The sequence below is a fragment of the Oncorhynchus kisutch genome, unplaced genomic scaffold (assembly GCF_002021735.2).
Source record: "Oncorhynchus kisutch isolate 150728-3 unplaced genomic scaffold, Okis_V2 Okis06b-Okis10b_hom, whole genome shotgun sequence".
NCBI classification, from domain to species: domain Eukaryota; kingdom Metazoa; phylum Chordata; class Actinopteri; order Salmoniformes; family Salmonidae; genus Oncorhynchus; species Oncorhynchus kisutch.
In genome coordinates, this window is record NW_022261983.1 from 5,405,552 (window position 1) to 5,418,602 (window position 13,051).

General features: G+C 47.3%; 1 protein-coding gene across 3 annotated transcripts in view; it reads right to left on the reverse strand.

The window, feature by feature from the left end:
* The window catches only part of LOC116360001 (platelet-derived growth factor subunit A-like), a 37,532-nt gene extending 35,061 nt beyond the window's left edge, over nt 1-2,471 (reverse strand). For 2 of the 3 annotated variants that reach the window (XR_004206856.1, XM_031814387.1), the window contains exons 1-2: nt 1,710-2,471; nt 564-663 (exon numbers count right to left, since the gene is read on the reverse strand). Coding sequence is in view for 2 of the 3 variants with exons in the window: in XM_031814387.1 (XP_031670247.1) it covers nt 564-663; nt 1,710-1,772 (163 nt within the window). In the remaining variant the exon portion in view is untranslated. The remainder of the gene's footprint in view (nt 1-563; nt 664-1,709) is intronic. The other variant, XM_031814388.1, reaches the window with a different exon arrangement.
* Nucleotides 2,472-13,051: the final 10,580 nt, after the last annotated feature.

Consider the following 13,051-nt stretch of genomic DNA (forward strand, 5'->3'; position numbering starts at 1 on the left):
GACCCTGCCTTAACACGCTCCCGTGTCGTTGTTGTTTGTTTGTTTGTCTGTTTTCAATGAGCTAATTAAAAAGACCCAAATGACTACATATAATCCCCGACAAATGTCTCCGGGGCGAGCAGCCGGGCACATAGCCTTTTACGCGCTCGGCGCCGAGAACAGCTTGACCAGTCAGTCCATTCATTTCATAGCAACAGTTGTTGAAGAAGCATGCTGACTGGCTGCTGAGATCCCAAGGTAAGATTGATACGGAGAGCACCACAGGCTCCGGCAACTCCCACTCAGTGAAACAAGAGAATAACTAAAACATGCATTTGCTGCTCCTGAACACACTATCCAATCGGGTATGCCCAAATAATCTCTGCTGCGTCTGGGCGACCTTCATACATTCAGTATCATCGTTATTTCCCCTAGTCAATTTTATGACACCGTTCTAAGTGACTTATAAATACAAGTAAACACCTTTCTGGTATCGCCCAGTGCGACAGATTGGGGTTCGAGCAAAGTTCAGTGGAATGGAATCACAGTTCGTGTGCGTGAAAGTATCAAGAGACAGAATTTACCTACGGGGGCGTCTATCTCGGAGTCCAATAGCCGCTGGAGGTCGCTGATGCTGTGGATTTCGCTGTGGGACAGTCTCTCTATCAACTCCTGCGGGACTTCCTACACACACACAAAATCAAGACAAAACGATTACAATGAAGATTAAAGACACACATGGACTGTAAAATAACGCATACATTTGCGTCATTATCTATTATTGTCTTATTAATGCAGGTTAATGGAGATAAAAAATGACGCAAAGGTGTGCCCATTACAGCATGCATGTTCTCTCTTGAGTTGTTCACAGGCAGTCCGCTACACTTGCACTTGTGACTTGTTGCGGATACTAGGTTTCTCTCTCAAGCTGGAAGTAGTGTTCGGCCTCACAGCGACAGAGGCTATTTATATATCCCAAGTGCGGTTCCCATGAAAGCGTTTGGCTGGCTCAACCATAACGTTGTCACAGTTGGTTCACGCATAAACAGATTTGGAAACGACCGCCAAAAATAAGTCAAATATGTTTCTTGGTGCAGTTACAATGCTTGTTTCTGAAAGCGTTCTATGCAATGCATTCATATGGCAAGTGGGGTGGTGCTGATATTGCAAAACATTTGTGTCGCCTTAGGGCTACAAGTTTGCTTCTTGTTTGTTCGTTTTTTAGCAGATTAAATAGCACACAACAAAATCAAATAGGCTTTTATGACTTAATATGCACAAAGTCAGCACAAAATGGTTGAGAAAGAACATTTTAAATATAAATACAAGTAGACCTAATATGTTTGCAAAATCTAAATAACGTGTATCCAAAATAGCCAATAAGGCCTATGCACTTTGTGACAAGTACCTTATTACTCAATTGTTAAGTCTATAAATAGTTGTGTCCCACAACTTGTAAAACAACATGCAACAATGTCGACTGCTGGCAAGCAAAGCCCCTTCTCCAGAACAAATGCGCACTAAGGACAGCACCAGGACCCCGAAGTCCCTAGACTACCCTCTACCCATTCGCCCCCACGCTCAACCCCGCAAAACGACCCCCCGCGCCATCAAGAGGGTGACAGCGAGAGAGAGAGGCATGCACTGTGCCTGACTGTAGCCTGCCACCATGGCTAGTCTTATTCAAACCTGTAGAAAGTGGTTGCGAAAAGCCCTTATGTCTATCATACCTCAGCAACAGCATTCAGCAGGTACGATGTACAGAGCAGGAAGTAGCAAAGTACAGGTCTCATTTCCCTTTAATTCCGATTTCCCCCAAAACAAGAAAACGTCTCCTGCTGTAGGAGCCGCAAAGTCACTCCTGCCCTCGGATGATCAAGAACCATCCCTTGGGGAGAGGAACATGTGAGTAGTCCCGTTCAGTCGCCAGCGGTACAACTCCTAAACACTTGTTTGTGGAACTGTGCGGAAATCTGAAGTGCTTTGAAGTAGGGTAGTTGACTGCAATGTAATTCACATTCGTGCGCGTCCGCCACTCCGAGCCCTCTCTCCGTGACAGAAGTAGAGCAGACAAAAGGACATGGCTGGCTCCTTAGACGAGTTGAGCAGTAAGGCAATCCCAACAGAAGACCTTGGCAATCATTGCACTTGTTATCGACCCCCAAGAACGAATAACGTGTTAAGTCTTCTTCAGGGGTTGGAAAACATGTGTAACAGTTTCCCTTGTTCTCAAATATTTCGAGTACTATACCCCAAAAATATTATTTATACAATGAACATGAAAAACCATGACATTTAAATATTTCAACAACAAAAAGTGCGTCTTTTTTAAATGGTACAATCCCAGGTTTAAGTCCCGTAATGAAAACCAAAAATAGAGAGGCGGAAATAGCTCTGTAAAAAGTTGTCCGTGTGTTCTATCCAGTGAGTGCTTAGCTTGCAGTGGGGATTAGAGTGCTCGACAGGTCTGTCTCTGTGTTGGACTCTGGAGTGAATAAAGTTTCGAGCGCACCGGAGCCGCTGAATATAGTGAGCTCGAGCTGTGGGAGTTGGGTGAGCCGCGTGCCCGATGCGCCTCCCCTCGCGCTCGGGTGGTACTCTCCCATCAATTCACTAGCCCAGGGAGCTGGTTGGTTGGCGGATGATTTAAGAATATATCCTCCTCTACCTCCTACCCCCACCTATGACGTCACCTACAAAAAAACACACGTATAGGCTATTGATTTAGCTACATATGAACAAACTACAATACTTATTTTCCACCATAATTTGCAAATAAATTCATTAAAAATCCTACAATGTGATTTTCTGGATTTCTTTTCTCATTTTGTCTGTCATAGTTGAAGTGTGGATGAAAATTATGAAAATTACAGGCCTCTCTCATCTTTTTAAGTGGGAGAACTTGCACAATTGGTGGCTGACTAAATACTTTTTTGCCCCATTGTATATATATTTCCACACTATGAGGTTGGAATAATACTGTGAAATTGTGAAAATGATGATAATGCACTTTTAGTGTAAGAGCTGTATGAAATTTCACCGTTTTGGTGGGATGGAGTTTTGGCCTGCCTTGTGACATCACCAGGTGATAAATGAGTTATTAGACCAATACGAAAGAGAGTTCCAAACCTCTTTGCCAATAACAGATAATTTTCAGTTTCCCCCTCCCCATTCAGACCACTCCCAGACAGTCCTAGCTAAATTCTTGCTTGAGAAAATGGAGGGGGGGGGGGGGGGCATTTTTATTGAAAACAATCACAATAAGGTACTTCAATGTTACCCAGAAATCATTTGATATTGAGATAAAAATGGCTGCATTGGACTGTTAAACAAGAGGAGGAACCCACAACCCACTGTCTGGTTAACAAGAGGAGGAACCCACAACCCACTGCCTGGTTAACAAGAGGAGGAACCCACAACCCACTGTCTGGTTAATAAGAGGAGGACCCCACAACCCACTGTCTGGTTAACAAGAGGAGGAACCCACAACCCACTGTCTGGTTAACAAGAGGAGGACCCCACAACCCACTGTCTGGTTAACAAGAGGAGGACCCCACAACCCACTGTCTGGTTAACAAGAGGAGGAACCCACAACCCACTGTCTGGTTAACAAGAGGAGGAACCCACAACCCACTGTCTGGTTAACAAGAGGAGGAACCCACAACCCACTGTCTGGTTAACAAGAGGAGGAACCCACAACCCACTGTCTGGTTAACAAGAGGAGGAACCCACAACCCACTGTCTGGTTAACAAGAGGAGGACCCCACAACCCACTGTCTGGTTAACAAGAGGAGGAACCCACAACCCACTGTCTGGTTAACAAGAGGAGGACCCCACAACCCACTGTCTGGTTAACAAGAGGAGGACCCCACAACCCACTGTCTGGTTAACAAGAGGAGGAACCCACAACCCACTGTCTGGTTAACAAGAGGAGGACCCCACAACCCACTGTCTGGTTAACAAGAGGAGGAACCCACAACCCACTGTCTGGTTAACAAGAGGAGGAACCCACAACCCACTGTCTGGTTAACAAGAGACTGACTGGTCTAAACATGCTCAGAGGAAGTCACCATTCAACTCTAGAGTAGAGGGGTTTATTTGGGAGGTCCTGGTTGGAAAAGCCCTTGAGGGCATGGTTAAAGTCCAGGACATCCAGGACTGGACACACCACCACTGGCCACAAAACTTCCCTATAGCCTGAAATACAACGTGAATATCACTCAGTTTCCCTATGGTTTCACTTCACAAGTTAAATAAACAGGGTGGCCCTTATGATCACAACTTCTTCCCAGCCTGAAATACAAACCAAATATCTCTTTCACATCACTGACTCAAGTGAAATAGTGGCCCCCAATTTCACAATAGATTGCATCACAGCAAAAGGCTTTTGATATCAGAGCAACTTTCCGAGCCTGGAATATAAACCTAATATTGCAACCTAATATTTCACCTGAATAAGGGAAGTGAAAACAGAGAGATATGGAGAAAAAGTTCAACAGAGTGAAAAAAATAGAAATGAAGAAAAAGGGTCAATATTCAGTTTGGATTCCAGAGTACAACCTTCCTGCATACATACTATTTGACCTGTAGTCATTAAACTCTAGGTTACTACAGTAACATAGTTATTTCTCTGCCATGTGCAGCACTTTCCCCCATAATACTTGTCATGGCAGTGGTTGCTCATGCCCCCATAGCTTTCTATTGCATAAGTCAGGCCCAGAGAGATGAGAGATGATGGGTCCTGGTATATGACTAATGACTGATGAGCAGGTTCCTTATATAGCCCCCATGAGGTCGCCAACGTCATACACCGTCATCTCTATTACATCACAGGTCAGAGGTGGGGAGTAGAGGTGGAGATTGGAGGTGAGGAGTAGAGGTGGGGAGTAGAGGTGTGGAGTGGAGGTGGGGAGTAGAGGTGGGGAGTAGAGGTGTGGAGTGGAGGTGGGGAGTAGAGGTGGGGAGTGGAGGTGGGGAGTATAGGTGGGGAGTGGAGGTGGGGAGTAGAGGTGGGGAGTGGAGGTGGAGAGGAGGTGGGGAGTAGAGGTGGGGAGTAGAGGTGGGGAGTAGAGGTGGGGAGTAGAGGTGGAGATTGGAGGGAAACTGAGAGGTTGTAAGAGAAGATATATTCACTTTGTATGTTGAAGATATATTCACTTTGTATGTTGTCTACCTCACTTGCTTTGGCAATGTTAACACATGTTTCCCATGCCAATAAAGCCCTTGAATTGAAATTGAATTGAGAGGGGGATCATCACAGAATAGATGAGGGGAGTAGAACAATAATAAGGTGGAATGGTGAGATGAGGATAGGAACGGAAAGGAGATGAGAAGAGTAGAAAGAAGTCTGGGGGGGGGAGCTGGCAGTTCTCTCCATCTAGCCCCCTCTCTCATTCTCTCTCTCTCATTCTCTCCTTCAGTCTCCCCCTCCACGGGCTATTAAACAACATGTTTACTGGCAACTGAGGTCTGTGTACCTAACAACATCAACCCCAATAAATAGTTTTATGGAAGCTGGCTGCACAGTAAACCTGTGGCCATAAAGACGTGGCGGAGGAGAAGACATGTTCTCTGAGTAAGGAGATGACTCCTGTTTCTCCCCGGGCCACACATAGCACAGCTCCCAACTGGGAGGAGGGAAGAGGGAGTGGGAAAAGGAAAGAATTCCTGCTCTGGAAAGTAGTGGATGTGGTGGATAAGAGTCTGTCTGACCTGGGAGAAGAGCAGAGAATTATAAATACTACAGAACATCCACCACTTGACTTGAATGGGAATGTCCGTTCTGTCAGTCCGACCTGTGGATGCGGAGGAGAGCAGACAAATAGAATGACAAGTCAGTGTTGCTGAGTCAGTGATGGATGGACCTCTTGGCTGTGGTCTATTTATCAGTAGGCGTTGTAACAAACACACTATCTTGACCAGAAGACTATCTTCCTCTCAGCTCAGTTCATCTAACACTCTCAACCACCTGGAACTGAACCCACGATTCTCATACTATAGACGTGTCAGAGAAGACACAACCGATAGAGGACAGGAATGCTATATGTACAGACCCAGCGTAATCCCCACAGTCATCACCACACTCTAGTTGGCTAAAAAACCACTAAGTTCAACCATCCATGTCTGTGTAGATCATTTTCTGTTATCCGCAGTTCTTTACCGTAGAAATGTCAGGCATTTTACAGTGTAGCAACACAGACATTGTGCTGATTAAACAAAGAAGAATGCTGGCATTCCTTGTCAAATGAAATCAAACTTTCTTTCTCAACTTTTAGTTTCTCACAAACGGTGTATTCATCAGTGGCTAGGGTGCTAGGCTAAAAGCAGGACAAAATCAAATCACATTATATTTGTCACATGCGCCGAATACAACAGGTGTAGACCTTACTGTGAAATGCTTACTTACAAGCCCTTAACCAACAATGAAGTTCAAGAAGAGTTAAGAAAATATTGACCAAGTACTGTATACTAAAGTAAAAAGTAATAATAAAAAGTAACACAATAAGAATAAGAATAACGAGGCTATATACAGGGGGCACCGGTACCGAGTCAGTGTGCAGGGGTACAGGATAGTTGAGGTAATCTGTACATGTAGGTGGGGGTGAAGTGACTATGCATAGATAATAAACAGAGAGTAGCAGCAGTGTACAAAAGGGAGGGAGGGAGGGAGGGGGGGGGTCAATGTAAATTGTCTGGTGGAGATTTTATTAATTGTTCAGCAGTCTTATGGCTTGGGGGTAGAAGCTGTTGAGAAGCCTTTTGGTCCTAGACTTAGCACTCTGGTACCGCTTGCCGTGCGGTAGCAGAGAAAACAGACTATAACTTGGGTGACTTGAGTCTCTGACAATTTTATGGGCTTTCCTCTGACACCACCTATTATATAGGTCCTGGATGGCAGGAAGCTTGGCCCCAGTGATGTACTGGGCCGTTCGCACAACCCTCTGTAACACCTAACTCAGATGACGAGCAGTTGCCATACCAGGCAGTGATGCAACCGGTCAGGATGCTCTCAATGGTGCAGCTGTAGAACCTTTTGAGGATCTGGGGACCCATGCCAAATCTGTTCAGTCTCCTGAGGGGGAAAAAGGTTTTGTCATGCCCTCTTCACGACTGTCTTGGTATGTTTGGACCATGATAGTTTGTTGGTGATGTGGACACTAAGGAATTTGAAACTCTCGACCCGCTCTACTACAGCCCCACCGATGTTAATGGGGGACTGTTCGGCCCGTCTTTTCCTGTAGTCCACGATCAGCTCCTTTGTCTTGCTCACATTGAGGCAGAGGTTGTTGTCCTTGCACCACACTGCCAGTTCTCTGACCTCCTCCCTATAGGCTGTCTCGTCATTGATCAGGCCTGCCACTGTTGTGTCATCAGCAAAATTAATGATGGTGTTGGAGTCGTGTTTGGCCACGCAGTCGTGGGTGAACAGGGAATACAGGAGGGGCCTAAGTACACACCCCTGAGGGGCCCCAGTGTTAAGGATCAGCCGGGCAGACGTGTTGTTGCCTACTCTTACCACCTAGGTGTGGCCCGTCAGGAAGTCCAGGATCCAGCTGCAGAGGGAGGTGTTTAGTCCCAGAGCTTTGTGGGCACTATAGTGTTGGACATTGAGATGTAATCAATGAACAGCATTCTCACATAGGTGTTCCTTTTGTCCAGGTGAGAAAGGGCAGTGTGGCGTGCGATTGAGATTGTGTCATCTGTGGATCTGTTTGGGCGGTATACGAATTGGAGTGGGTCCTAGGGTTTCCGGGAGGATGTTGTTGATGTGAGCCATGACCAGCCTTTCAAAGCACTTCATGGTGACCGACGTGAGTGCCACCGGGGTGGTAATCATTTAGGCAGGTTACCTTCGTTTCCTTTTGCACAGGGACTATGGTGGTCTGCTTGAAACATGTAGGTATTACAGACTCAGTCAGGGAGAGGTTGAAAATGTCAGTGAAGACACTTGACAGTTGGTTCACGCATGCTTTGAGTACACATCCTGGTAATCCGTCTGGCCCAGCGGCTTTGTGAATGTTGACTTGTTTAAAGGTTTTGTTCACATCGGCTACCGAGAGCGTTATCACACAGTTATCCAGAACAGCTGGTGCTCTCGTCCATGCTTCAGTGTCGCTTGCCTTGAAGCGAGTATAAAAGGCATTTAGCTCGTCCGGTAGGCTCGCGTCACTGGGCAGCTCGCGTCTAGGTTTCCCTTTGTAGTCCGTAATAGTTTTCAAGCCCTGCCACATCCGATGAGTGTCAGAGCCGGTGTAGTAGGATTCAATCTTAATCCTGTATTGATGCTTTACTTGTTTGATGGTTCATCTGAGGGCATAGCTGGATTTCTTATAAGCGTCCGGATTAGTCTCCCGCTCCTTGAAAGCAGCAGCCCCAGCCTTTAGCTCGATGCGGATGTTTCCTGTAATCCATGGCTTCTGGTTGGAATATGTATGTACATGTCACTGTGGGGACGACGTCGTCGATGCACTTTTTAATGAAGCCGATGACTGAGGTGGTGTCCTCCTCAATGCCATTGGATGAATCCCAGAACATATTCCAGTCTGTGCTAGCCAAAACAGTCTTATAGTGTAGCATCCACATCATCTGACCACTTCCATATTGAGCGAATCACTGGTACTTCCTGCTTTAGTTTTTGCTTGTAAGCAGGAATCAGGAGGATAGGATTATGGTCAGATTTGCCAAATGGAGGGTGGGGGAGAGCTTTGTATGCATCTCTGTGTGTGGAGTAAAGGTGGTCTGGGATATTTTTTTATCTGGTTGCACATGTGACATGCTGGTAAAAATTTGGTAAAACTGATTTAAGTTTGCCTGCAATAAAGAACATGGCCACTAGGAGTGCCGCTTCTGGGTGAGTATTTTCTTCTTTGCTTATGGCCTTATAAAGTTGGTTGAGAGCGGTCTTAGTGCCAGCTTCACTCTGTGGTGGTAAATAGATGGCTACGAATAATATAGATGAGAACTCTCTTGGTAGATAGTGTGGTCTACAGCTTATCATAAGGTACTCTAGCTCAGGCGAGCAATACCTCGAGACTTCTTTATTATTAGACATTGTGCACCAGCTGTTATTGACAAATAGACACACACCCCCACCCCTCATCTTACCAGAGGTAGCATCATACGGAGCTGGGGCATGTTCATTAGGCACCAAACGGAACATAACGTACTGAAACAGGTATAGGGACTACCTCAAGTTGTCCCAATAAGAAACGTTTGTTTTTGTTTTCCGTTGTAAAATGTTGGTGTCTCCCTGCCTACCATTATCTCACTGTGTGAGTCATGAGCTAGACCAGAGGATCACAGTGGTGGGATATACAGTACTCTATCTCCTCCTTCTATCTCTCTGGGCTAAACCACCCAGGACCAAAGCTCCAACCACCACATCAGTCTGTGTCTATGATGATAAAGCAGATACCATTAGTGGTTATTGTTTTGACACATGAAGACGGCTTTGTGCATCATTTACTGTTAAACACACCAGTGTATAATGCTATAGTCCTATTGGACACCATAGGACCACACCTTTGGGATTACTCACTGCTAAGGAGATGATTCAGCAGAGTTTCCCTGAGCAAAGGCACATTCCAGACAGGTGTTATACTGTATAAGGAATGGACTTAGAGACTAGGTGAATATACCTGGCTTATTATCATTATGCACTTAGCACTTCTTAATCTCTCAGCACACACACCATCCCCCTCTCTCCCTTCCTCACTTTGTCCCTCCACCCCTCCCTCAATCACTCTTCTTGCATTAATTAGTTCACTCACCTGTCTGGTCTGTACTGAATAGGAGCGATGGAACATTAGAGAGGGACAGGAGGTTGGAGTGGTTTACTGTGCCACGCACGCACACACACACACACACAAGCACACACACGCACGCACACACACATCCTCTCCCCACAAACACCTGTTATTTTGTTGAGCAAAACCTCCAGTCCCACCTTGCCAGGGTTAGGGTGAGGTTGGTGGTTTGTGGTCAAGGTACGGGTACGGGTACGGGTACGGGTACGGGTACAGGTTCACCGATATGCCACACTGCTGCCTTTCTACGGCTGCTAAATATTTCATTATTAAGTCCAGCTAAGTGATGATGGTGTCTTGGATGTGTAAAGCTCCAGCCCTGTCAGCCTACGGTCATCTCTTGTCATACCTCTCCCACAACCTTTCCACAGGCTGCCCTCTGATGCAAGAGATCGGCAAGGGCTAGAAATAAGGACGTCTGTGTGTACAAAATGAAATAACAGTGAAAGAATGGAGAGAAATGTGGAAGGAATGAAGGAATGTGTGTATGCTTGGCCTTTGTCCTTTGTGTCCGGTTCCTGTGTGTGTGTGTATGTGTGTGTGTGTGTGTGTGTGTGTGTGTGTGTGTGTATGTGTGTGTGTGTGTGTGTGTGTGTGTGTGTGTGTGTGTGTGCGCGCTTGGCCTCAGTCCGTTCGTCATGTGTTCCAGTGCTCTTGGTTGACCCCTGCTGCTGGGGCAGAGGAGGGAGCGCTGACCACAGTGGCTGACCACTACACTGGGTGGGAACAGCAGACACCAACCTCAGCTGACCAGAACCGAGCAGTGGGAATCACACACACACACGTGCACTCGCAGGCATGCGCAACCCAACACGCATATGCACACGCACACGCACACGCGCACACACGCGCACACACACACACACACACACACACACACACACACACACACACACACACACACACACACACACACACACACACACACACACACACACACACACGCACACGCACACACACACACACAGACATGCAGCCATTCAGCCTAGGACAAGCCTTAACATGCAGTTAAGTCAGTTCCCCCTGTTCCCCCCTTGGTGGGTCTCACACCCAAAAACACTACCTCTTTATTCACTGGCTGGCTAAAAAAACACACAGTCACACGAAACAGGGGGACTTCCAGTATAGAAGCAAGAGAGAAACAGAGGGGCTTGAGACATAGCAGTGTAATGGCTGGTGCTCTGTTGTCTATCAAGCCCTGACCTTTTCAACATGTGTGTAGCTGTGTAGAGACTTCTGGGAACCGGATCAGAGGAAGACAGGGGTCTCGGGTCTCCCCTCTACACCGTGGTGGTCTGACCCCCCTAACCATGGGAACTCCCCCACTGGGAGAGTCCACAAGCTGAGTGGCGGGGGTGTGGGGATTGGGGGAATATGGAGATGTCTGCAAACCCACAAATCACACAGAGGAGGCTGGTGAGGGGAGGATGGCTCATAATAATGAATGGAACAGAGTGAATGGAATGGTATCAAACACATGGAAACCAGATGTTTAATGTGTTTGAGACAATTCAATTCATTACGTTCCAGCCATTACTATAAACCCGTCCTCCCCATTTAAAGTACTACCAGCCAACACTGGAATCACACTATGGTTGTTGGTTATGCGCAGCAAGGAGGGATTAGGGAGGGAGCAGGTTGGAGAGAAACTTTAGTTTTCATTGACCGTTGCATAATGTTGTGCCCTTATGAACAAGAGAAGACTGGATTTCTTTATTTTAAAAAATGTAACCTTTATTTAACTAGGCTGGTCAGTTAGGAACAAAATCTTATTTACAATGACGGCCTACAACGGCCAAACCCGGACGACGCTGAGCCAATTGTGCGCCGCCCTATGGGACTCCCAATCAAGGCCGGTTGTGATACAGCCTGGAATCGAACCAGGTTGTCGGTAGTGACGCCTCAAGCACTGAGGCGCAGTGCCTTAGACCGCTGCGCTACCCGGGAGCGCAATGATTCTTGAGCGTTCTGTGTCGCTGGTCCCAGTGGATCCAACCCAACTTAAGATCCATTTGTAACAAACTGTTTGGAATGAGATGTGGAGTTATGTGGTTAGGGAGGAGGGTGGGAGGCAACAATGATGTGGACTGGGGTTAATCAGTGGCAGATTTCAGGGTTGAGGGTGAGAGGGACCCAGCTAATAATTCCTGGATACCTCTACAGGAGGGGAACAGCTGTCCTCAGAAATGTATTAGAAATGTATAACGTCCCTATAAGCCTATAATGACTCCTCCAATTGGCATGCCAGGTGGGGCTTTCACTTCATTCTCTTCTTGTTCTCCTCCTTCCAATCCTTCTGGTCCCTAGTTCCAGGCTACAGTCCTAATGGTGTTGGTGTGCTGGGGAGGATTAAGGCAGGATTTCCCCATGCCTCACTGGAGATCTGCTAGGCAGGCAGGGACTGACAGGACTGCACCACAGAGAGGGGAGAACAGGAGATGGGAGGAGAGGAGAAGAGGGGGATTAGAGGAAAAGACGGGAAGGAGAGGTGGGGGGGAGGGAGGAGGGGTGAGGAGACGAGAGGAGGGAGAAGGAGAGGAGGGGGAAGGAAAGGAGAGGAGGGGGAGCAGGGGATGTGGAGGATAAGGTTAAAGGGGAGAGAGGAGAGGAGGGGGGAGGAGAGGACGAGGAGAGGAGGAGAAGAGGAGGAGGAGGAAATGGTGAGGAGGAGGAGGAGGGGGGATGGTGAGGAGGAGAGGAGGAGAAGAGGAGCAGATGGTGAGGAGGAGTAGAGGAGGAGGAGGAGATGGTGAGGAGGAGGAGAAGAGGAGGGGGTGGTGTGGAGGAGTAGAGGAGGAGAAGAGGAGGAGGGGATGGTGAGGAGGAGTAGAGGAGGAGGAGGGGATGGTGAGGAGGAGGAGGAGGGGATGGTGAGGAGGAGGGGAGGAGGAGAAGAGGAGGAGGGGATGGTGAGGAGGAGGAGATGGTGAGGAGGAGGGGAGGAGGTGATGGTGAGGAGGAGGGGAGGAAGAGAAGAGGAGGAAGAGAGGATGGGTTATAAAACTGTAGGTAATCAGTTTACTCCCCAACCCTGCTATACCACACCTGACGAAACCATGGAAGCACTTTACCTCCGAGTGAGAACCACCCTACACAGTTTACGGGCCATAACATGACAGTGTGTTTTCGCACGCATCGTGGTAGCGATTAACTGTGTTTAATGTGATTCCCCCCTGCGGCCATTAGCCTTCGCTGCTCTGGAAGTTGTAAGGCTACGGCTGCTTTTAAAACATAATTAGACTAGCTTTGGATTATTTTATTGTTGT